The sequence below is a fragment of the Larus michahellis genome, chromosome 16 (genome assembly GCF_964199755.1).
Source record: "Larus michahellis chromosome 16, bLarMic1.1, whole genome shotgun sequence".
Lineage (NCBI taxonomy): Eukaryota > Metazoa > Chordata > Aves > Charadriiformes > Laridae > Larus > Larus michahellis.
The window spans coordinates 3,066,904-3,091,733 of NC_133911.1; the positions used below are offsets into that span (position 1 = coordinate 3,066,904).

General features: G+C 51.5%; 1 protein-coding gene across 2 annotated transcripts; it reads left to right on the forward strand.

Annotated features, from left to right (window-relative positions):
• The first annotated feature begins 11,341 nt into the window (after positions 1-11,341).
• Positions 11,342-24,202, forward strand: NBL1 (NBL1, DAN family BMP antagonist). 2 transcript variants are annotated; one of them, XM_074560335.1, is made up of 5 exons: positions 13,564-13,980; positions 17,759-17,823; positions 21,453-21,647; positions 21,860-21,971; positions 22,814-24,202. In XM_074560335.1, the coding sequence occupies exons 2-5, from the start codon at positions 17,801-17,803 to the stop codon at positions 23,066-23,068; spliced, it is 585 nt and encodes a 194-aa protein (XP_074416436.1). In that variant the 5' UTR covers positions 13,564-13,980; positions 17,759-17,800; the 3' UTR covers positions 23,069-24,202. The 2 variants fall into 2 exon arrangements, with proteins under 2 accessions (XP_074416435.1, XP_074416436.1); XM_074560334.1 differs by lacking the exons at positions 13,564-13,980; positions 17,759-17,823 and adding an exon at positions 11,342-11,496.
• The last annotated feature ends 628 nt before the right edge of the window (positions 24,203-24,830 follow it).

Sequence of the window (24,830 nt, forward strand, 5' to 3'; positions counted from 1 at the left end):
ATCACCCACTAGACCCCTGCTGCTTGTGCCGGTGCTTGGAGAGGAATATAAATACTCCGATGTCCTGTTTGTACAGTTGCCCTTTAAAATTGGAAGTCTGTCCTCTCCAAAGAGGTAGAATCCAAAAGGGCAAATCCTAGCTGTGTGACCGATGCAACGAGCCGGTGCTGTCTCTTGTGACTTTGAGTCGTGGAGTCACCCAGGTTTGAAACTTCCTCGGTATAGTGGGCGAATTAAACAGATGCACATGCCGTCTGGCTCCGAGCTTAGCTTTTAGGTTGATTGTTTTTTCACCCCTCTTCTGTGGGAGAACATATAGGTTTCAGTGTCAGGGAATGGGTCACAAATATTTAAAGCTCTTTATTACCTTGGCAAGTGACTGATCCAAGTATTCCCTTCTACTCTACATTTACCCCAGTCCTTGTAATTACTTGTTGGCATGTTGTCTACTGCTCTTCTCTTGACTTGAGAGCTTGTCTTCACCGCTTCTTTACTTGGCACCATTTTCTAGCTCTTGAGATGGCTCTCAAAGACCTCTTTTCTTTGTCCCGTGCTTGCTGCATGTTATCCATGTAGCACAAGACATTAGTGCATGTCTCCCAAGACAGAAAGGGAATGGTATAGATTGATAGGGAGCTTTCCTTTATTGCAAGCCTGTTTTGCTGCATGGTGAGTGCTGGCAGATGGAAGAGTGACAAAAAAGTTCCTCTCCAGAAAGGAAAACACAATGGAAAACAAGTTGCGCAATGTTTGTTTTTTAAACCATGCCAAAAAAGGAAGGGGATGGACTGAGGGGCAGTCTGCGGAGTTCAGAGAGCTTGGGAAACTCCTTATCTTACCGGGCAATGGGACTGAGATTGGGTCTGGGCACTACAGCAGTCCTGCACCCCCACATCCCCCTGGGCACTTGTGTGTGGATCTTGCACACTGAAGAAACATGTTGAGCTGTGCCCAGAGTCAACAGAAGCTGAAGAGCTTGCCTAGAGCAACGGACTTGTGAAATAAAATAGCTTTAATGCCAGAGCAGCATTAAAGACTGTCAAAGCATGATACCATCCAGGACCATTGCTTGAGCATGTCCTTGTTTTTCCACCTCCTCCCTTGCCGGACTACATTCATCAGTCAGGTCAAAACAGCTTATTGGAAACAGGATCTCTTTCTTTCTTCCCAATTTTGAATCATTTTATCTGGCCCCAATTTTTAATTTGAACTATGTACTTTGGAGCCATTGCTCCTCTGTGGTTTGGAAAGTGTTTTTATTGAGTTCTCTGTGTGTGTGTGTGCGCTGCGATGCTAGCAGTCTGGTTCAGCTGGAGAGAAGAGCATCAACTGGGGTAATAAACAGCAGAACCCAAAGCGGTAGCAACGCTTTGAATATAACAACTCTCGACACGCAGAAAAAACCTTTAGCTAGCGCTGTGTCATTTGGGCCATAATGATGGCTTCCATTTTTATTTAGTGTCCCTGTTAATGAGTTGTCCTGCCCCAGTGTGCTCTGCTTTACTTCAAATATGACTTCCTACAGTTAATTCTTACTTAATACGATCTACTCGACCTGTGATCAGTGGTTCTTCTGGCCGTGGAACTCAGAAGCTGCCATTGTAGATATCAGTTCACAATGTGTCCTTTACTACTAGAGTGAGAATAATCAGAACAAACATTCTTGCTCATTAATGAGATCCACTAGGATGACTGTGGAAAAATTGCACAATTTAAAGAGTGGAATTTAAAAGTTGTCGTTGCTCTTTAAATGGGGTAAGAATTTAATTTTTTTGTTTTTGTTTTTCACAGCTGCCTTGTTGTCGTGCTGACATATGTATATGCATAGATAGCTAGCACTTAATTGGCCTGTATTTGTTTCGCTTTAATTAAAGTTGTATTATTCAAAACCTATTTTTGAACCTGTCCGTGTAAGCTGTGCAAAATGTCTCCTTGTGAGGACAACTCTCCTGTTTTCCCTCTATGGGAATGAGACCACGCTGTTCCCAACCGAGGCTGGAATAGGAAGGGTTTCCTGCTGCTTGATTTCTAATTACATAAATGGAAGGGGGAAAAGTGGAAATTCTAAGTACCAAAAGGCATGTTAAATTTAGTATAATACACTCATCTGGAAACTATCACATTTTTCCTTCTTTCTTAAGCCTGCTGAAATCATTGCTTCGTCTAACTGTAGCGTGATTTGGATCAGTACCAAAAAGTGCAAACAAGATAGGCCTAAAAAAGTCAGGTGTTCCTACCCAGAACTTAATGAGACCTTTTAATGGAGAAGTTGCTGTATCACCCTGATGCATTTTTAATAGGAAAATGATGAGTATACAGCGAGTAAAGAAACTATACCCCTATCTAGGAGAAGGGAAAAAAAAAAAAAGAAAAGCTGTTTGCAGAATAGAACTGATTTTGAACGTTTAACTACTCCCCAAGTGCTTGACTGGCCACAAATCTGACTCTTAACAGCTTGATTAGATGTCTGCTGAGGCTTTGAGATGAATAAACAAGTCACGGAAAAGCAGAGACTGCAGGAAAAAAAATATCAAGCTGCTTTTCTATTGTTTATCCGAGTTCTTCATGTTTGATCAAGATACCGTCATTTCTTTGTATTTCAATCATGCCTAGGAGCCCTAGCCAAGATCAGGACCTTGCTGTATGTGGTGCTGTACACACAAATAAAAACCAGTCTCTGCCCTGGAGAATTTACAAACTAAACAGATGGGATTAAGGGAGGTAGAAGGGTTTATAGTTCTCATTTTAAAGATGGGAGAAGCTGCAGCCAAGGTCGGTGATAAGTCTTGGAGAGAATGTGGCATGCAGCTGGGACTCTTAATTTGAGCCTTGAGCCACTGACTCCATCAGCCGTCCTTTCTGACTGTTTTTTTACTTGGCAGGTCTCAGGGGAAGGCTGCCCACTTCACAGGCTGGGAGACTCCAGAAGGGTATGTTCTGCAACCATTTGCTATCCTCAAATTGCCCCAGATTCTTAATGGTAAATCTCTGCTAAGTTAGAAGTTCTGTTTTATTGTCCAGCAGGTGATTGCGTATAAAATCACTAATAAGGTGTAATCTTGGGTGTAAAACACAGATCCTCAATATTGACTTTGGCGTAAATCTGAATCTGATAAGGAGAGAAAACATTGAAATATATTATCTTGCATCTCATGGAATAGAACAGCGCTGTGTTGGGTATAACATAAGCATAATACCAGAAGATAGTCGCTGCTTTCGTAGATCTACCTTAAATACCAACTTAGGTAACAGACCGAGACAGAGGGAAGGTAGCAAGGAGACAATGTCATTCCAGTAGTGGAAACACAGCAGTGATGGCGTAACTCAACTCTTCCAGGGGGTTCACACGAATGATTCTCCAAAGGAGAAGGAATTGGTTTTCCAGACACTTTTATTGGGTTCCCTTTGAGTTTTTGGAGCGGTGCAAAAGGAATCACAAAGATGCTTGTTTGCAAAGGCAAGCAGTGGGTGCGTGAGTAGGCTAAAGGAGATGGTGGTTGTGGTAGTGATCTACCACGAGGTACAGCTCTTACGCTCTAGCTAGGAGAGAGAGGCTAGTGGGTGAGCTGGGGAACGCTACTTTCGCAATGTTCTGAATCAGCGAGGCATTGCCGACCCTTCTTTTTGCTCTGAGCTGGCCGGGTTTGGTTGCTCTTCCCCCCTGCCACACACATCCCGACAGTAAGAAATAAACTTTTTCCTCGTCTCCCACCCCACCCCTGCCTTTGTAAATGGGACTGGTGTGAATTTTGGCACGCCAGCTCCAGTAGGCAGCTGTATGCAATGCGCACTGTCTCTTAACTGCTCTGAGAGTCCAGCCTATAGCCCACCCACAGTGAAATGCTTAACTGAGATTGAAACTAAATGGGAACACAGTTTATGGAAATTCAGCTGTGGATCGCTCTTTCTCTTGTGACTTCTGGCTGTCAGCACTTAACTGTACGGCATTGCTAGCTATTTAGAGCTGGATGTTCCTCATGGTGGTGGATACCCACCTCCTGTAGCTTATAAAGATGCCGAGAAAGTTGTTGGTGAGTAATAAATCACTCTTCATCTATAGTCTTTATTGGTAGTGCTTGTAAAGACTCCAGCTCTGGGTTCGGAGTGTAGGCCCCTTCCTAGAAAAGGTCATGCCCTTATCAGTTCAAACTCAGTTCATAAATCTGTTGTATGAAGGTGTTGTGTGAAGGAGTTTTAGAGGATATTCTTCCTCCCCCTCGGTGCTGCACTTGAAGTTGTTAGTAGTGACTAACAGCTTAACCCAAACCCGTTACTAATCCCATGAGCCATGCATTCCCGGCAGATTTAGGAGTCCGGTTGTGACAGACAGCACCTCAGTTTTCTCCCCTGTAAAATGGAAATGGTGGTACTCTCTCCACTTCATGAGGGCTCTAAGACTTACTTCATTCCGGAGTGAAATTCAGCTCTGTAGGTCCATATAGTGTATATTGTGGGACCCCTTAGTTCACGACTTGTCTGTGCTGGATTGAATCGTACTCCACAGTTCACAAAATACTTTGGCTTCTGCCCTTTGAGGATGCTGGAAGAAGAAGGTAAAGGTCTGCTGTGGAAGGGGAGTGTTTCTGCACTTTCTCATCCACCCTTTTAATTTCTTACAGTCACCTGCTTCTCTGTCACCAAACTCCTGCGCCTTCTCTCCAGGACAGCGTACTGTAGCACAGAGCAGTAAGGGAGAAAGAGCTGTAGTTATCCATGGAGTAAGGGGCAAAGAGGCTCAGGTGAAGGTAACTGCCCTGGGTTGGGTAATCTCTCTCTTTAGCACCCACTTTCTAGGTTCAAAGGTTGATGGAGGCCACAGGAGAAGAAAATCATTTCATGTCCTAATGGGTCCACATCTGCTTTGCAAAACAATGGCACTCAGGGGTCTGTGGATGCCGTGTGTCCCTCAGGAGTAAATATAATGCTTCATATTATCTGTAATTTTCATTAATTATCTGGAAGGAAATATAAAAATGGTGGCAGACGAATAATTGCTATTTGGTGGGATGCTATGGAAACAAAAAAGAAAGTGGAGCAATGTAGATTTTGATACAGCCAAATGTGTGTGAAGTTCGACATCAAGGTCATACCTGGAGATCACAAGGACTTAGGGGTTACGAAACCCCAGGAACTGAAGGGTTTGGTGCAACAGGGAGAGGCAGAGAGAGAAACAATGGCTGGAGGCCGACGCTTGATCCATGCAGATGAGCAGCGAGGCACTGAATTATAAGCAGAGGCTGAGATAAGCTAGTAGAGGAATGGGTGGATTTTTCAACTCTTGATGTCTTAAATGCAAGTTACTGTTCTCCACCTGGGAGTGCCTGGGTGAAATCAAATGACCTGTAACACACATGGATTCATAGCAGATGATCTAACTGTTCTTGTTGGCCATAAATTCTCTTAAACTTCCAAGGCCATAAAGGTTGAGTGCATTGTTCCTGGTCTCTGTCCCATGGCTTAATCTGGTACGAAGTAAATGCAGATATTTTTTAGCTCAAGGACCCTGTTTGTTAGACACTCCCTGAAGATGTCCCTGGCACGGTTCTCAGCTGTAAGACAACCTGTTTCTATGCTGATCGTTACTGCTTTGTTCTTCCAGCTCCTCCTCCCTTTTGGACTGTTTTCCTTGGGTTTGTTGGAGGGAATGGCTGATGGTGTGTTCTTCCCCCCCGCCCCCCACCTTTTTCCAGGCATGGGGCCCGTTTTTTTGTTTCATTCTCTCTGAAGATTCCGTGGTTTCATAGATAATCTGTCGAGAGTTGGGGTATTTCGTATGTCAATAAATGCATCTTTGAATGATGGAGGGAAGCCTGGAACTGCAGGAGTGTTTGTGGGCTGGGGCTGGAGGTGCACTGGAAGGACTGTATGGGAAAGCCCACAGAGTCCTGCTGTCTGCACCACGTCAGACAGAACGGTGCATTTACTGGGTTCTTTTAAGGCCTGAGAAATAACTGCCTTAAATCTTTGGAAGCATCCTAGTAGGCGACATGCTTGTGGGAGGCTCTAGTTTACTATCTGCTAAGTTGTGGATTTTGTATCCATATTAGGTATAAATAGAGGTAGGCCTGGCAGAGAGAGAGAAGGTCATTGTGACTCCTCTGAGCACAGGATGAGCCTCTAATTATTTAACTGAGGCTTCGATGTTAACTCTTATCATACGTTGGAGCAGCCACTGAGGCAGTCCCTGTTACCAAAATTAAAACCAGAATGATGAAAAATTGGCGCAGCGCTATCACAGATCGCGCGGCGCGTTCACGAAGGTAGTGATAAGCTAAGACTCCCTCAGTTCCTCACCAGCTGCCGTAGCATTATCTGATGCACAAACTCAAAAATCACGATCCTGCTTGAGGGCAGGAGGAGGGGGAAGCAATGAAAGCAGATTTCTCAGGGTCCCACATTTCTACGATTTTATGAACCACACCCTCTAAAATATGAAAATCACGTTATCACCTTAAGGATTATATTTGCATTTGTCTTCTGTAAGGCGGGAAGAGTGGGAGCAGAGGAGTTTAATCTGTTAGTACATACACATATACATTCTTTTTTCTCTGTTACACTCATTTAAGAGAATTCTGACGCTCTTTTGCAGTAGCAGGACTTCAGAAGCTGGCGCTTTGAGACTTCTGATTTTGGGTGCTTTCCTTAAAGGCTGGAGAGTTTGTGCGTGAGCCTCTTCCTATGCAACAGCAGCGCGATATTGCTCCGGGCTGAGTCACCCCGTTTCAGGCGGGTGCTGGTTTCCTTTCGGTAATGTGCAAAATGTTCCCTGCACACATGTGTATGTTCTAAGTTTGTACTGCTGGTTGACAGTTTGTAAGCGCTTCGGTGCCAGAACTGTCTCTAAACACACACAAGCACCTATTGTGACGAGGCTCTGAGCTTGGCTGGGGCCTTCAGGCAGTGCCGCGAGGAAAATAATTAATATAATAAGAGGTTCGGAGCGATTGCAGCAGGGGGAAGTTGTGCAGCAGAAAATAAGATGGTTATCGGGGGGGATTTAGCCGGTTGTGATGGAGGCAGAGGAAACTGGTATTTTTGAAGTAGAAAGAAAAAAAAGGGTTTGAACTCGTAGGGAAGAGGGCACCTGCAAATGAAGCTTAACAGCTTCTTCCCAGCCCTCCCTGGTAGAAACTGCCCCTGCAGACATGAGCCGAATAGGAGAAGGATTTTGCATGACCTGAGTTGCTGGGGAGGCGAGGGAGGGAGGGATGAAGGGGCCTGGAGTGCCTGGGAGCAGGAGCAATTGGGCAAGGTGGAAAATAAAGCGATTAAACACACTTGGACTTGCTCGGAGATGGGAGGGGTACATTTTTTTTACTGCTGCCCCAGGGCCCCAAAATGCACTGGCACGGCACTACAGAGAAACCACTAATCCCAGTCACCAAGGGGGGGGAACGGGACTTTCTCGTTCTCTCCCGCTCGCCGAGCGTTTGGACCCCTGTCGAAGGAAAGGCTGATGGGATTAGAGGAAACAGCTGGCTCGAGTCTTACCCTGCGGGAGCTCACATTCTCGGGACTCGGGAAGAGAGGAGTGCCCCGCTGCCGAGTCGCATTCCAGGTCATTTGCTGAGCCCAGATGTTTTCTAATGAGCTCTATGATAAATCCTTTTCCTTTACTACCGAGCACGGTCCCTGCCAGCCAGGTCCGTCCCTAAATCTCGCTTTCTACACGCGGCCAGGCAAGTTGGACTTTGCAGTTCAAGCCCGCTAGACAAATTACCACTAGGACTCGTGCCTTTCTGCTTTGCGTACTCAAAGGGATTGAGCACAGAGCTTAAATCTGTTGCCCTAAAGCTTGTTGGAGGTTGCTGGTCCAAATTCCTCCCCTCTAACCTCTCCTTACCTCTGCGTATGTTACTAAGCTGAGGGTGGATTGACCTGGTGGTCAGAAGGAGCAGTGAATTCAGGAGCACCAATTCACCCAGGTGCTTTGGGTGAATCTTAAAAACCAGAAGTGGTATTTGTAAGGAGTAAGAGCATCTTTGCTCTTGGGTGCTGGAACTGCACAGATGCGAGAGTCACACGCTGGCAGCGATGGGAGCCTGCGCTCCTCAAACCCTACCTGCCACCACTGTCCCCTCCCTTTGTCTACCCAAGATGGTGATGGGAAATCACCCCCCAGCTTTTGTACTAGTAAAATGTTTGCCTCCGTCTCCTGGCATAAGTACTGCTCCCTTCACCTCGGGCACGTATGCCCTTACGCACAGCAATTTGGTAATCTTGGAGATGTCTCAGGGCTTATTTAGGATCCAAGAAGTGGGAGTTCAGCAGGTGATGGTCCGGTGAGAGAAGGGCGCTGATGAAGAGCCGTCTTTATTCCAGGGAGACGCAATATAATTTTGTACCCTTTTGCAAATGAGCTGCGGAGAGGTGCAGTGAATTGACCGATGTGAGATGGGGCAGGGCCGTCCATGGCAGAGCCGGACCTCAGTCTCCCAGTCCCTCCTGGGTCATGCCAGGGGGTTTAGTGCTTCTTTGGACCCTGTGCGGTGTGTCTTGGGGGAGAGACGGAGCCTGGGCCCAGCCGTGGGGATGTGTGAAGGGCAATTCCCCCCTCATTGCCCCCTGCAGCCCTTCATGGATACACACGCTCTCCCTTCCTCTCTCTTTTTCCAGTTGCCTTTCCCCGCATGTGTTTTCTAGCATCCAGCTATGGGCAGAGAGCCTTGGAATCTGCGTTAAGACACAAATAAAAGGCATAGTTTTATTTTTAACTTACAAATACACCCTTTTAATTCTCACGCCTACAGTTCCTAGTCCTGTCCTGACAAGCGGGGAGCCCCTGGCACTGTGGGCGTTTGTCAGCAGGCCCAAAACAGCAACAGCGGGTGAGGGAGGGAAGCTCCTGGAGACCGGAGAGCAGGTTTCTGCTGTGTCTCAGTGCACGAAAGCCTTGGGGATCCAGCAGCAGGGGAAAGGGCTGATGGGGAAGCCATAGGTGGGTGTGTGGACATTTTGGGCAAGGCACTGCACCTGTGTTTTCATATGGGGTCTGTATGGGATGGAAAACAACAGGCTGATGAAATGGGTTGTCGTCGTGGGGTAAAGCAGGGAGTTTTACACCGAGTGTCGCACCACTTGGCATGAAAACAGCAGCATGGTTTGGCACGGGTGTTTTAGGAGCAGGCAGCAAGCTTCTCGCAGCCTGCGGGGCGTGGGAGCTGGTAAATGAGGGCGTGATGTGGAGCAAGAGTCTAAAAATGCTGCTGAAGCCAGTGACCCTGGCTAGGGGCGAGGGACCTGACCCTGAGGACGGCTCTTTTCCTCCCCGTGTTTCCTCCTTGCTCTCCCTCCCGTCCGCTCCCGGCTGTGGAGCGGCTGCCTCCAGCCCGTGCTGGAGCCGGTGTCCGTCCAAATGACATCTGCAGGCATCAGGTCTTCACTCCTTGTTCTGGCTGTGATACCGCATTGCCAGAGAGGAAGGGGAAAAGTGTTGGCCCAGGGCTTTGACAGCCTCTCGGCAGCTTCTTTCAGCCTTCAGCCAGCCTGCGCTGTCACACAGCACCTCTGCCTGCTTCTCCCAACACCAGAAAACCCGAACTCTGCTCCTCCTGCCTCCCCACCCCCAGATTCCCAGGTTGACGGGTTTCCCTTTTCTGCTGCTTGGCTTTTTACAGAACTGGGACTCGAATGAATAGTAGGAAGCAGTGAATGAACTGCACGCTAGCTCACATCTCTGCATGCAGCCTGGCACTCCACGCAGAGTAATCACACCCCAGTGCCGAGGATCCCGCAAAAACCATCAAAATCCTGAATCGTGGACCGGATACATTTGGGTGAATTTCACCTTGATGCCCGTGATCTTTTGCATCTACATCTTATTTTTCCTCATTTATCCACAGACCCGAGGACTTGCTTCCAAGCTTCTGATGTCTCCTCTTTCACTCGTTATATTATTCAGAATAAATCGGAGCTCACTGGTGGTCACGCTGGCCGTGAGGAGCTGGCAGAGAGTAGTCAAAAGCCCAAGTTCAAGCAGCAGGTGAAAATGGGAGGTTAGTATTTGGGCTCCCGATGGGGTATGCGGTCATGGAGAAAGGCTGCTCCTTTGTCTGTTGTTGCCCCTTTGGAGCTGAGCAGCTCAATGCAGGTCGGTTGCATCTAGCAGGATAAGAAAGTGATGATAGAAGCAGGTTTTTGCCATCCTATTTACAAAATCCTGTTGTCCCGGAGCTGGAAGGAACCGAGCAGTGGGAAACCATTCCTTCGCTGGCAGCCTCCAGCCTCCTTCAGCTAACACCCAGCCCCAAAGCTGGCGTTCCCATCTTTTCCCCAGGACTGCTGCCAGAGCACTACCAACGCTGTGTTCCCCACAGCTGGTGCTTTCTTACCATCTTTTCCTCCTTCTCTCATCTCTATGCAAATCTTCACACAAACAGGAGCCAGCAAAACCCATCGCAGCCTTGCAGGTATCTTTTGATTTGGGTAGTGCTGTGCCAGTGTTTAATGTGGAGGCCTCTATTAGATTAATTGTGCTTTTACAGAAACACAGCCCTTCCGCTCTCCGACAGTTATCGTAACTGAAAGGGAGCAATGAATGGGGTTTCACTGGGATTGTGTTTGTCTGTTAGGTTTTTAATGGGAAAGGGAAAGAGAGGAAGAAAAAGAAAGAATGAGAAAGAAAAGAAAAGGAGGAAGGGAAAAGAAAGGAAAAAGAAAAAAGAAGAGAAGCCCATCCTCTCCGCTGTTGGAGGACTTTCCCAAAGTTTTCACCACGGCTAGGACTCTACCCCAAGCGGTCTCTATCAAGTATTATGTTTAAATAGGAACTGTTTGCGTTCAGCGAGCCAAATCCAGACTTTGTTTAAGTCCCTGCAGGAGCAAACGCTGGGAAATTACCTTCGCACACAGCTTTGCGTCCATAGCCAGCTCGTTTTTACGGCCGCGCGTTGCCAGCGGGCTCTCCCCGTTCGTTTTTAGCACTCGCCGGGGACTTCATCGCCCAGGCCGGGCGGTGAGAGCTCCGTGCCCATCCTGGGGGCCGCCCCAGCGGGGCTCCGGCGCTCGCCCGGGCACCGGGAGCGGGGGGCGGCCGGCGGGGGCTGCTCTTCCCGGGGCTGCTCGGGGCTCTCCGTCCCGCTCCATACACCGGCGGGGCGGGCCGGCTCCCTCCCTCCCTCCTTCCTCCGTCCCTCCCTCCCTCCATCCCTCCCTCCTTTCCCCTCCTCTCTCTTTTCCCCCCCCTCCACCCGCCCCGATTGTGCAATAGCGAGCGGCGGGGCCGGCGGCACCGCCCGGAGCCCGGCACCGGGAAGAGGGAGGGAGGGAGGGAGGCGGCGGACTCCCGGCACCGGGAAGAGGGAGGGAGGGAGGGAGGGAGGGAAGGAAGGAGGGAGGGAGGGAGGCAGGCGACAGGCTCCCGGCACCGGGAGGAGGGAGGCTCCCGGCTCCCGCCCGCCCCGCGGGCCCCGAGGATGCGGCAGCCGCCGGGCACCGCGGGGCTGTAGCCGCCCGCCGCCCCGGACCCCATGGGATGTGCCCGCCGTCGCCTGGGTGGTGAGTACCCTTGGCTTTGTGTGTGTCGTCCCCCCTCCTCCTCGCCCCCGCCCTGCGGACCTGCTGCTTTTTTTCCCCGCCGCTGATCAGCACCAGATTTTCCGCCTCTTTTCCTTTCCCTTCCATTCTCTCCCCCCCCACGCCCCGGGTGATTGATGGCCGGGAGGATGAGAATATTGCCACGGGCAGAAATCAGTTGCAGATGAGGCGGACTTCTGGGGATCTGCTGTGCAATCGTTAAACTATTTCCACCGCCGCTTTAGCTCAAATAAAATAAAAGAATAGGATATGGGGAGCCGCGCTCTATCGGTTGCACATCTGTGGTACAGAGAGTCCTTCCCATCTATTTTGGGTTTCGAACAAAAGTGCAGAGGAAAGAATGGGAATGTTCAGTGTATCAATTAATTGCAAAGCCAGAGGACGTGTAGTAGTTCGGGTATCAGAAATTTTCCTGATGGCAAGGTAGTAAACTTTTGTTACTTGAAAAGTTTGCACTGGGGATGAATTTACATCCTTGTATCCTTGCAAATAGGTTTTGTGCTTACTGGAATATTACGAAGGCTTATATCCGATATATCTCTACCTGTTTCTTGAGTCGTAACATAGTATTGCAGTTTGGCTAAGTATTTGCGACAATTCTTATTTGTTATATACAATAATCTCTGTGTTTTATGCACAGTGGGACTTTCTCTTTTTCTCTAAGAGATGTTCCAGGGACACAACATGCTTTAGCCCATTTTCAGGCTGCATTAAAGTTGATCCGGACAATCCCTTATTGCCTGCTAACATTTCTGCTAACATTTCTCTTACGAGGGCACTCTTACGAGAAACTTACGCTCTGCTCTGCAATTTAACTTTTATGTATAGGATTAATCCCATCAAATTCAAAATTCAGCCTGTGCGAAGTGTTTGTGGAGCTGGAGAACTATAGCTTTGCCATGCGGGACTTTTTGGGAAAAATCTGCGCCCTATTGAAAGGAGTGGGAAAGATCCTAGTGATACGGCGAGGCTCAGATTTTCCCTTGTATTTTTAGCCTAAGAACTTAATGTCCTCTTTGCAGTGTCCAACCAGCCAAAAATCAGCTGTATACAATGGGCACTTTTGCTTTTCGGAGGCAGTCTCCCATCTCAAAAGAGGCAGCTCGCCTCAAATTTGCAAACCGCAGGATGGGAAATGGAATTTGCCTTCAGTATAAAAATCCCAAGTGTTTGCAAACAGCCCTGAGAAGAATCCGGGCTCTTGGCTTGACCTCTCCGCGCTGAATTCCAGCTTCGGGAGTTTGCGGTCTTGCAAAAAGGGCGAACGAGCAAAGTCTTCCCCAGTGCCCACTCGTCTTTCCGGAGTGAGGAAAACACTCAAGCTGGAGGGAATTTTGGGTGCCCAGGAAGTGCAGGATTGAGCCCCGAGCCAAACTGCTTTTAAAGTAGCCATGAAGACCTGCCCGTATCAGAGTAACTTTGCTTGCGGCGTGTGTTGGCATTGCCGAGGTGGCGTTAAGCTGGTGTAGTTGTGGGAAACCTGCCCGAGAAGCAAACTCCCGGGCAGTTATTCCTCCCCGAGCTCTGTGCTCTTCCCGTTAAAACGTTAGCGATATCTCTGCTGGCTCCTGTATCAGAGCTGCAGCGACCGTGGGGCAGCAGAGATGGGGACTTGCTCCATCCTAGGGCTTTGCTCCTTTTTTTTTTTTTGGAAGTCTGCTGGAAAAAAAAACACCTCCTCTGTAGTCGCCCGGGCTCGGAGATCCCCTCTGATAAAGACAGGACCGGAGTGCGGCGGGTCCAGCACGGCTGAGAGCAGAGAAACTTCTCAGGCGCTCAAATCAGACTCTTAAAAACCTGAATGGCTGATAAAATTGTGCTTTTGGGGGAGGACCGGAGTGGGAATGAGGGGTGGCCTATCCTCCGCGCCTCCCGTTAGCACTGGCGGGAGCCGCGCTTGCCGTTTCCCAGACCTTTGTTGCTTGCACAGCGCTGTTTAGGGAGGGAGAGACACGGGGCGGTGGGGGCTGGGGCTTTCCTGGGCGTAAATTAGCTCCGATGGTGGGAACGGAGCAACCCAACACTCTTGTCTACCAGTTGTGGAGCCGGGCTGGACCGCTACATCCATTCCAGCCAAGATTCCAGTCCTTTGGAGTTGAGCTTTGGAAATGGTGTCAGGATCAGGCCCTTGCTTCGGTCGCTCTCTCAGATATGGCTTACGCCTCCTTCTTCTCTGATAGCAGAGCTCAGATGACTTGTCCAGAGAGGGGAAAAGACCAGCATTCGGCTCACGCTTTGATTTCGTTGTGGTTGCTGGGCCCGATCCTGCAGTTTTAGGAGGGACCGTCTAAATGTCAAGTGTGAGGTCAGCCCCCAGCATGTCTGGTAGCAATTGAAAATACCAACCGGGCTGCGAGCTGTTACGTTACCCCCAAAAGCCTCTGGCCCCGCCGTGCCACATGTTTTTATGCTTCGGGATTGGAGATATTGCAGGCAGTGCCGTGGGTAAGTAACACAGATGTTGGGTTTTATGTTGTCAAAACTGAGAAGGCTGGTGCAGTGTAAAGCGGAGATTAAAAGAGGGCAAAAGGGTGCTCAAAAGGACTGGATTTCTGCTGTTGTGGCCAGGAAATGGCCTGAATGGGTGTAAAGGGAGAAGGGAAATGGCAGGAAGGATCCTGAAAGATCCACAGCTTCAGCCGCAAACCCCTTTCTCTTTCCCCTCTTTCCACCTCTTGCTCCAGCAGCTGGGAACCTGATCCTGCAGGCGCAACCCCGCCGCGTAGGGCACGGCTTGATTTTTTTCCTGCAAGTTTGGTAATGAATGACCGAGCGAGCCGAAAGCCAGCGTGGTTGGCATTTGAGACAACTCCCATCTCCGCCTGCAGAATGGCCTTACACCGCGTGTGTGCTCAATTAAAAAAATAATAATCGCGGTGGCCACTCCGTACTAGAACTGGTTTTATCTGGTTCCAGTTATGCTTGTTTTGAGTAAGGCGAGCGGTGCCAGATTCTGATCTCATTTGCACCAGCGGAGTCATTCGGAGGAGCCGGTCCCAGTTTACCTCACTCTAAGTGAAAGCAGAACTGGTCCTGCTGGGAGAAGCGCTCCCCCGGGGAAATCGCTGCTGCCTGCCTGCAAATCAAACACGGGTAAAAGTCAACGGCGCTTGGGACCCTTCCCAGAGGCAGTGCGGATTTTACCACCGGGCCCGTGAAAGCTGTTTTCACCGAAAAAGGAGGGGAGAGGCTGAAACGGCGTGACTGTGCGCTGCGGGGCGAGCCAGGTGCTTCGGGGAGATGCCGACAGCGGGCGACAGTGGTCAGGCTCCCCATTAGTGATGCTGTGGAGGAGGAAAAGCCAGAGCCCCTTTCCACGCTGGGTGGGAAATCGCTGCTTGTAGGGGTCAGAGAGGGCGATAGAGAGGGCAGCCTGGCCGGAGGGCAGCGTGCGCTGTTGCTGCGTGGGATTTTCAAAGGGGTTTCGGATCCACGGTCCAGGTTTGGTCATGGATGGTCCTCCTGCGCAGCCAAAGCTGCAGCCCATACCCTCGGCCCCAGCCGGGCTGGGTGGCTGCTCTGCGGAGGGAGCGTGTGGGAAACACCAGCTCCAGGGGAAAGGCGGGAGGGAGTCGAGCCTTGTTCAGGTCCAGACACGCGAGCAAGGCCTCTGGCTGAAACGCTGCTAACAGCTGTGTTTGAAAGTGCCTATTTTTCATATTATCTGCAACGCGCTGGGATACGACCTACCGCTGGGGACTGTTCTAGCCAAAGCATGTTGCAGACTAGTCCGTCCTTGCGCAGGGTCTCAGACAGAGCCTTGCACGCTCTCCCTTGCCCCAGTTCGCCCAGGTACCCCAGCCCAGCTGCTCCCCAAAACTGCCGGCTGCTGGAGGCTGGTACCAGGCTTGTTTTCCAGGTCCCCAGCACAGGGAATCCTTGCTCCCATCCCATTGCCCCGCTGCTCTCGGAGGCTGTAACGCCCCCCATTTTGAGCAGGTGCTTGAAAAAAAGAGGGAGTGGAGGGTGGTGTGGGACCAGGATATATTCCTGTGCTTTAGGTTGATCCATTTTCCTGGCTGTGATTGTTCTTAAAGCTGAAGAAATCGAGCAATTGAAATAAATTACCAGAAACTGTTTATATTACTCTTGCCTCCTCCACAGGGCATTAGTGTGTCCCTTTTCCAGCAGAGCTCCTTTAGGACCCCATTCGAAGCCTATCTAAGTCCACAGGTAGCTTTCCAATGACTTTTGTAGGTAAAGGAGCTTGGATTTTTTTTTTTCCAGCTGCATAAAACAAGTTTCTGGAGTGCTCAGTGCATGGTCGAGAAGCCAGATTTAAACTCCCAGTGTACCGAAGTCTTTTGAAATCCTGGCCAAAGTGGGGAGGGGAGAGGGCTTTAAAAATTCTGCGCTGCTTTTCTCTGTTCCTGCTTTATTTCTGTGAATCGCCCAACCATGCTTGAGTGGAAATTAATACGTTACGGAAAGGGAAGCTCTAACATGTCCTGCTTTTGAAAGGAGCAGAGACAGCCAGATCCGCGGTGAGCAATGTCATGGCTTTTGCTCCATCATCGAAAAGTTTTTCGGATTGATTTTTGCACATGTTAAATATCAAAGGTCTTCCTATGGTAGTTTCCTTTTTGTTTTTGTTTTTGTAATTTCTTCCCAGATTTTGCAGCTCAGCAGAGGCAGCCTGAAGCTCTCGGCTCAGAAGAGACCTCTGTGCTCAGTTAGGCACTCATCTGTCTTGCTGTCCGGAAGAGTTACCTCTAAACATTTTCAGTGCATAGTTCTCTTCCCTCTCCTCTCACGAATTCATCGATCAAATTAATTTGGGCTACTGCAGGCCCAACAGTAGAGTCTGCTAAAGAATGTCGCACTTTGTATTTTTTGCAACCAAAGTGAAAAATATGTAGCTAAATGCAAATTAAAAAAAAGAGGGAAGTGTTGGGTAGGAGAAAGTATTGAATAAAGTTAAGTTGTTGTGATATTTTTTTTCAGTACACAGCAGCCTTTCAGGTTTCCCCAGTTTAGATTTAAACTCTTCCTACTGATGTTGGCCTGTAATACTTTTAGTTCCATGTAAGCAAGTATTATTTGAGTTGAGATTCCGTAGAGGCAATTCCCTGTAGCGTTCAGAAATTACTGTTTAGACAAAATCCTGTGTCTAAGGAGACCCATGCTCTGGATCTTTCTGGGACTGGTATACGTTTCTTTCCAGTTGCCACCAAATCAAACACTTACCGTGGCTTTTATTCCTTATAGATGTCTAAATAATTGGCTTCCTTTTAGTGTTTACAGCTACCTGCAAGAGAGATGGCTCCTGGCCACCTCCACGCACAGGACTGATCCCACCCAAGTCCCTGGAGACCTTTCTCTTCCCCCCTTGCCCAGCAGCACGGGGTCCTCGTGTGATCCCCCACCGCACAGCGATGTCCCGGCCTGGCTCCCGCCTGCCCTGCAGCCTGGCGTTTCCCCCAAACGCCGTCCCGTCGAGGAACGCACGCCGCATCGTGTGGGGCAAGGGCTGTTGGCAGCCATCCCTCCCCTCCTGCCCCAGGCAGCCTCTTCCCTCGAAGGAATTCTGGCGCTCCAAAGACCTCCCCGTGCTTTTCCCACTCCCGTCAGCTCGCTCGGCGTACGGCCCTCCCCTGTCTCTGGTCTTACAAGCAGGGAAACTGAGGCACGGAGCAGTGCACGTCTTTGGGGCTTCCATTTCTCCTGGCAGTGCCGTGCAGCAGCTTTTCTCAGCAAAATGGCCCAAATAACTAGTTGAAGGCAAAGGCAGGACTGCTGTGATTCATGTCGCAGCACGAAGGTGGCGGAGGTCCCAGCTCTGATCCAGACCAGGAGCTGAAACCTTCGCCTTGTCCGTCTCGCTGAGATCTCACGCATCTCACGCAAAGACTTGAATCACTGATTCAGGCACTGAGGTAAGGCCGTTTCCCGGCTTCCTACCTCATTTTCCTTAGCTACGGCGTGGAGCCGACACTATTTCTGTGCTGTATTTGCAGGCTTCGAGCAATGTTTGTAAAACTCAGGGGTTTCTTGTCTCTCAGAACCTGGGACGCTGCGTGTGTGGCCATGAGCACAATATACCTGTGTCTGTGGTTTTATGTGTTTGGCAAAATTGCAAGATCTTGGATAAGAAAAATACCTATAAACTACTCATGAAATGTTCCCCTTGTCCACCTGCAGGCTTGTCTTGTATTATGGTGTAAACTTCCCACTGGAAAAAGAGGGTAAAACTGATTAGATCTTTTTTTTTATTTTCCTCCAGAAGTGTTTGGTTTCCAAATGGCCGGGAACAGCTGTGGGCTGGATGGTGGGAACGTGGCCTCCGAGGTAATTCCCGTGATTGTCCTCCAGCCGATGTAACCATGTAGATTTTCCCAGCTGCTTCCAGGCGTTGGCGGGGACTGTCCTGTTTGCGGGACTCCTGAGAGTCCCTGGGACTGTCGGGATGGGAGGAAGGAGCTCTTCTGGGTGACGCGAACCATCTGAGCGTGCCGCCACCAGGCTCATGGGAGGCTCAGCCGTCGGCAGGGCTCCTGCCAGGCTCTCCGGGTCTCCAAGGGATGCCGAGCTGGTACAGCTGAGACCCATCAGCCTTGGACATTTTGCCCCTCAGCTCCTCGGCCGTGGGGACAGGCTGGAAAAGGGCTCCGGGGCCGCTCACCACAAGGCTGCAGCTGTGCGTTGCGCTGAGAAGTTGTTTGTCTCCGGAGTCTGGGATGTGCCAGGCTCAAGGGCTGAGTCATTTGATTTCTCAAATGCGTGCTGAAGGGGTGGCGGAGGAAGCTGCCATGCCGTTCCCTGCAGAGGGAGAGGGGGGAGACCCTCACGGGCTGATGGGTCTGCCGGAACTGAGCTGAACTTTCTGCTTGAAAAGCTTTGACTAGCAGGGAAAAAAAAATGTGCCCCGGTGCGAAGAAGAGAAAGAAGCCCCTGTGTGCGGGGAAGTGCTTGCTCCCGCCGGCAGCCCAGGGCCGGGGTCAGCGCCGGGGAGCACACACTTGTTTCTTTAGGGGCTGCAACGTGTAATTTAGCTTGTCACGGAGGAATGTGCTCAATGCCTTTATTTAATCGGGAGTTTGCAAACCTGCTCGGGTGCCTTGTCTTCCTTTTTCCCTTCCCTTCCCAGCCGGGGCGGGGGGGGAGAAGGAACACGGTGCTTTTGTCTCCGACCCTGTGGCTGCTGTCAGATGAATGGTTTTAGTGGCAGCTCTGTTCGCATGACTGGTTTGAGCTACGCCAGCGAACACGCCGCGGTTGGGAGCAGGCTGTTTCCAGCCCCAGCTCCCTCCCAAACTCAGCTGCATCAGATATTTTCCTAGGCACTGGCATAAACCTTGTTACTTACTAGAAATGTGGCCCTGCGGGTTCCAGGGCGTTCTTGGGAGAAGGAAAACACCGTGTGGATGTGGCCTGTTGGAGGCTTCAAATGAGTAAGGGTTGGCAGTGCTCAGCACCGGAGTGTCTTGAAGATTGCTCCAGGTCTGTAGATAATACCCGGTTCCTCCTACTCGCCGACTGTCCCCCTGCAAACCAGCCCGGCGGCCGTGCTGCTGGGGGCCCCGGTTAAAGACATCCCTGGTCAGGAAAGGAGAGGGCTTAAACATATGTTTAAGTGCTTTCCTGAATCCAGGCCAGGTCCTGCGCTTTAGCAGAGCACAACCTCACTCATCTTCCTCTCCGTATCGGAGCGAGACAGGAGCCCAGATGCTCGGAGATGATCCTTCGTGCCTCTGGCAACGGGTCTGCTCTGACCGGTGCTGCAGAAACACCTCTCTGTTCAACACCTCCCTCCAGGGAAAAAACAAAAGGTCCCAGGGAAGCTGGGCTGTCAGCGCAGATAGAAATGTTTGCCTCTGGGTAGAGATGCAGAGAAACCTGGAAAAAAAACAGCCACCACCTTTCTTTGGAAAGAAGGAAATTGCTCTCTAGTCGGGCATGTGGAAGTGAACTTGTGTGCTGACTCCAGAGGAATTTCGGCTGTTCCCCGGGGGGTTGTGATTGCTGTTTGGGTCACATCCCAGCTCTGATCTCGGCCTTGCCTTTGGGAGCGGGATTCCTCAGCACAGAGCCGCTGGCATTTGAGGAATGAGGGATGCTCGTTTCAGAAAACCAAGCAAACTGAGAGTGTGTGTGTTTGCGTGTGTGTGCGCGCGCGCGCAGCTTAGCCATGTTCTTCTTAGCAGAAATTGCAGAATTCCCCCATTGACATGGAAAAAAAATATTCAGGGAGCAGAAGTAAGCCCTGAGAGTTGTCCTGAGGACAAATGTATTTAACCACACCGCTCTCAATAACGACAGTGCAAGTTCTGGGGCTAAAACCCTTTGCTTATCCCAGAGCAAGACGTGCAAACCCTGCTTTGTGCAGATATTCTCACCAGGGACCCATGGGATTCACGTGAACAGGTGCTGGGAGGATGAGGAAGCCAGGGCTATAAAGGTGTTGGTGTGGCAATAAAGGTGTTGCTGCGTTATACCATCGTGGTTCCTGTATCACCAGGAAATAAGAAAATTTAGCAGAGACCCCACCTGATTCTCCCAGAGATCCCGGGGCCAGGGGATGAGGATGCCCTTTTCTGGCTGCCTTGGGCTGGAGGATGGGGAAACGTCTCGCTCTCGTCTCGTCTTCATTCAGATCCAGGAGGCTGGGCGTAGTGGAGAGGCAACAGAGCAAAACCCTCTGCCCCGTCATGACCTGAAAATAGCTGAGCTGGAGCTGTGAGAGGTGCTCAGTGGATCACCTCAATCGTTTAGATAAACGTGGTGGTCCTCCAGCCGGGGATGTGGTGGTGAAGGCTGCGCAGATAGACTGAGCCACCCGAGGAACGCCCGGCTGGGAGTCCCCAGCGCAGAGCTGCCTCTGACACCGGCGTCTGATAAACAAGGCATTCTTCCTCTCCTTTCCCGGCAAGCGTTCGAGGGCTGGGCCCAGGAGCCATGGGAATCAACAGGAGTCTTTCCAGTGTGGGCTTTGGATCTTCGTCTGGATAAATAAATAGAAGGAAATAACAAATAACATGGGTCTAACAAATATTTTAGAAAGTATAAATGTCTGCCTTTCCCCATGACTCCATCCAAACCCCACGAAGGAAAAAATTTCCCTGTTTCTGTGATGCTTTTCCATCTGCCTTTCCCCAGTGATTGGGAGTGTTAGCGCCGGCACCTTGGCTGGCCTGCAAGGAAACCCTGCGTGGGATTTCTCTGGGGGTGGGAAATAACCTTCTCGGCCGACCACCTTCGCGAGCGAGGTTCATGCTTGGTGTTAAAAGGACCCCCCTTGTGTGCAGACTGAATTCCCGTCCTCGGAGTTAACCGTTCGCTGAATTTGGGTGGCTCTATAAAAATAAAGGCTGTATTGCTCCTTCCTGCGGGCTTCTAAGCCTCTGGACTGAGTTTTCCATGTCTCCCTGCTTGCTGCTGCCTTGCAGCGACACCTGCTGCGCAATTTTAGGAGGAGAGTGGTTTTCCTTCCCGCGAAAGCGGTCCCTTTTCTCCGGGAAGGCTTGCACCAAAGCCAGCTTTGGCTTTAAAGGTGGGAGAAAAGGAAGCGGGGAAGCGTGCTCCTTCCTCAAACACAAACATTTCTGCGGTCCGCAACTTCTCCAACCTGGCTCGGCCCGTGGCGGTGATGCTTTTGTTTTGCAAACTTCTCCCAGCCCGGCTTTGGGTGGGAAACGCTGAAAAAAGCCTGCTGTTGCTGCTGGCACAAAGCTCAGGAGAAGTAATGCAGGTGCCTGCCTGCCCCAGAGCTTGTTTCGGACAGGGAAGAGGCGGTGCAGCATCTCCCGCTCCCCGTGCCGTGTTTCAGGGAGCCTCCCTGGCCGTGGAGGGAGATGCGGGTACCCACGCTCTGGGAGGACAAACCAGCGCTCGTCGCAGCCGAGAACTGCCATGGCGCTGGAGAACAGCTTCCCTGGTTTGTTTTTTTTTCCTCCTAACGCTTTGCTCTCTGTCTCCAGTTGTAGGGTTTTGGCAGAGCTGGCCATGATGTTATGGTTTGTGGTTGGTGCCCTCTTCCCAGCGCTGCTCCTGGCCGCGCCGCCCCCCATAAACAAGCTCGCCCTCTTCCCGGACAAGAGCGCTTGGTGCGAGGCGAAGAACATCACCCAGATCGTGGGGCACAGCGGCTGCGAGTCCAAGTCCATCCAGAACAGGTACGGATCCACCCTCGGTGCAGAGATTTCCATTTACAGATGGCACCAGAGTGGCTTTGGGGACTGTCACTTGCACAAGAAGCCAGGCACAATGTCCTGCCTCTGCCCGGCTGCCTTCTGTCTGTCTCAGTGGAAGGTCAAATCTCCTTTTGCTTTTCTTGGGAAGAGCAGGGAGCTCCCCCGAGCCCTCGTCCCTCCTGTTGTCTTTGCAGGGCCTGTCTGGGACAGTGTTTCAGCTACAGCGTCCCCAACACCTTCCCTCAGTCCACAGAGTCCCTGGTTCACTGCGACTCCTGCATGCCAGCCCAGTCCATGTGGGAAATCGTGAGTATCCCTGCCGCCTCCACGCGTCTTCCTGCAGGGCCTCGCGCAGGGGCTCTCAGCTCTGCTCTGCCACCACTTTAGGGCGAGCCGTTCTCCTTCCCTGAGGTTTTCCCACTCGTGGTTTCCTTCCAGGGTGTCTCTCAGGTGACTGTAACCTGTCTTGAGATGCCTGGGTGGAAGGGGCTGCTGGAAGCAACGTGACTGCTGTCATGAATGATGCATTTATCACTCTTTGCAGAAGCATCCCCCGTCAGTCCCTGCATTATTCATCCCTGTGCTCATCCCGCGTGCCTGTTTTCTCCATCACTCCCTTTGTCGCCTCCTCCCACTTGGGATAATTTGCCGTCTTCCATGTCCAGAAGTGCTTCCCACAGCCCATCTGCCTGTCACCCTCAGACCTCACAGTTTCATGCCACCATTGATCCATAAACCCTGCCTCCGAGGCGAGCCTGGGCACCCAGGGGGCTGGATTCCGCTCGCTGCTTTGCTTTCAGCTCACACATTTGGGCAGATGGTTTAGTCCAAACTATCTGAGATGCTCAGCAGCGTGTCTTGTGGGTGGCCTTTGGTGTTACCACCGATATTTCTGTGCCAGTAGTGCCTGGGAGCAGTGTCCCGCTTGAGTTGGTGCATATTCCCTGGGTCTCTGCAGCTTGTGACCTTGTGAGACATTCCCAGGGAGCTCTTGCCTTGCAGACTGACGGTGGAGGTTTGTCTGTGTGAGGAACAATCCATCGCTTCGGGCTTAAAATACCCCAGCCCTGCAGGGAACGGGGCAGGTCAACGTGCAGCAGGCGTTGAGCCTGCGTGCTTCCTCACTGTGTCCTCGTCCCTCTACCCAGGTGACACTGGACTGTCCAGGCAACGACGAGATCCCCAGGGTTGACAAGCTGGTGGAGAAGATACTTCACTGTAGCTGCCAGGCTTGCGGGAAGGAGCCGAGCCACGAGGGAGCCCTGTTCAACGTCTATCTGAACGCCGAGGAGAACATGCCCGCTGAAGGTCCCAGCCCCCATCACTATGCCCACCACCAACAGGAGGTGGAAGAACCTCCCGCCTCCAGCCACCACCATCACGAGGAGGAGGGCGACGAGTGACCTGGCCCTTGCGGACTGTCCTGGCAGCCGGTGGCGCGGGCAGGGGGTGTGTGCGAGGGAGAGGGCCGGGGTTTGGGGAGGGAGGGGGGTGGTGGAGTCTTTCCTGTCTAATAGCTACTACCCTCACGCTTTGCTCTCCACGACACCCCGAGGCTGGAGGAACGTTTTGAGGCACAAGCAGGGCTGAGGGGCGGATGTGGGGCTGGAGCTGCGGGGCGAGAGAGGAGGGCTCGGGGTTTTCTGATGCAAAACTACTTGCACATAATAGTAATAATATATTGAGAGGAGCGGGAACCTGGACGAGGGGGTTTCGGCTGAGAGTGAGAGCTGAGCTGGGCTCCCCAGGGGCTGTCTGCAGGCTCCTGAATCTGCTGAGAAGCCCTTGCTTGAGCCCTTCTGGCTTTTTCTCTTGTAAACAGCTCGTGTCTGGGGTGGAGGAAGAAGGGATGCAGCCTCTCCATGCTCCCAGGAGAGATGCGTGTCTCCCCTGGGATGTGCAAGACTGGGGGCATCCCTTCTTCCTCCTGTCTGCCCTGCATGACCAAGGAAACGGGGCTCAGCGGGGACACGCTGTTCCTCCTGGCACCCACTGGATCTCAGTTCGGCTCCAACTTCCCCGTATTCGGTGGCTCCTGGGGAGTGTTTTGGCCCAGGATGTGCCTCTGGGGCTGCGTGTGTGAGCCTGCTGGGAACCCCGGTGGCGAGAGCCCTTACCTTGCTGGTCCTCGGGGGCCACCACGGAGCTCCCTGGGGACGAGGGAGCTAGGTCATGCCGTGGGTGCTGGGGCTTCACATTTGGTGGCCCGCAGGGGTGGCCCGGGTGGGAGCCAGCCCCTCTCCTCCCCCTCCCTGCTGCACTTTAATGGTGGTGGAGGGAGAAGGGGGACGAGTGCCGGGATGCCCATGTCCCTTCGCGGGGGACTGCTCATGCAGGGCTGGAGAGGCTCAGGGTGGGGGGACGGCCCTGGGTCCCTCCTGCTGCCCCTTTCTCTCTGTTGTATAAAGCTGATTTCTTTGGCGCTGTCCTGACAAGAGCTTCCAGAGCTTGTAATCGATGCCTCCCCCTCCTTTTTACAAGGTTTGGTTTGTTTTTGTTTTTGTTTTTTTTCTTAAATAAATTAGTTCTGACTTCCATTTCTCAGTGCTCTGATGCCTGTCTGGTTTTCGGCAGTAGGCTCCTCGGTGCTGACGGGGGAAGAGGCCGTTTACAGCAGGACACCAGGCGGGACGGCAGCGCAGGAGGGTCCAGGGCATGGGAGAGCCATGGTTGCCTTTAGCTTTCTGCTGCGTTCAATGTGGGAGGAAGAGGAGGAGGAGGAGGAGGAGGAGGAGGAGGAGGAGGGAGAGCCGCTAAAAGGCAAACCGACCCCAAACGCTCAGCGTATGGGCTGCATGTGGGCACGGGGTCCCTGCGCAGCAGCTGTGGCCCAGGCAGGGTTGTGCTCAAGGGCCCCTGTGGCGGAGGTTTAAGAGGTTTAAGTGTCGGGTCCCACTTGTGTGGGAAGTGCGTGGGGTCTCTGCGGGATCGTGCAACCTTTATCGGCTCTGTTGCCACTAGGTGACACTCTTGATCCAGCATGTTTCGTGGCATCCAGATGTTCACGGCCTCCAGGAGTGCCTCTGGAGTGGAGGAAGGCGAACGTGGACGTGGACTTGGACATCCCGTCGTGGGTGAGGAGGGGACCCAAGCACCTTGGCTGAAAACCAGCGGGCTCTTTCCAAGGGTGTTTGGATCAGGCATTCCCTGGGCAGGGCAGAGTGT

Coding starts and splice junctions, on each gene's coding strand:
- NBL1 (XM_074560334.1), top strand. CDS start 11,474: ATGTGCCCGCCGTCGCCTGGGTG. Junction 11,497..21,452: donor TGCCCGCCGTCGCCTGGGTG/GTGAGTACCCTT, acceptor CTCTGTCTCCAG/TTGTAGGGTTTTGGCAGAGC. Junction 21,648..21,859: donor TCCAAGTCCATCCAGAACAG/GTACGGATCCAC, acceptor TTGTCTTTGCAG/GGCCTGTCTGGGACAGTGTT.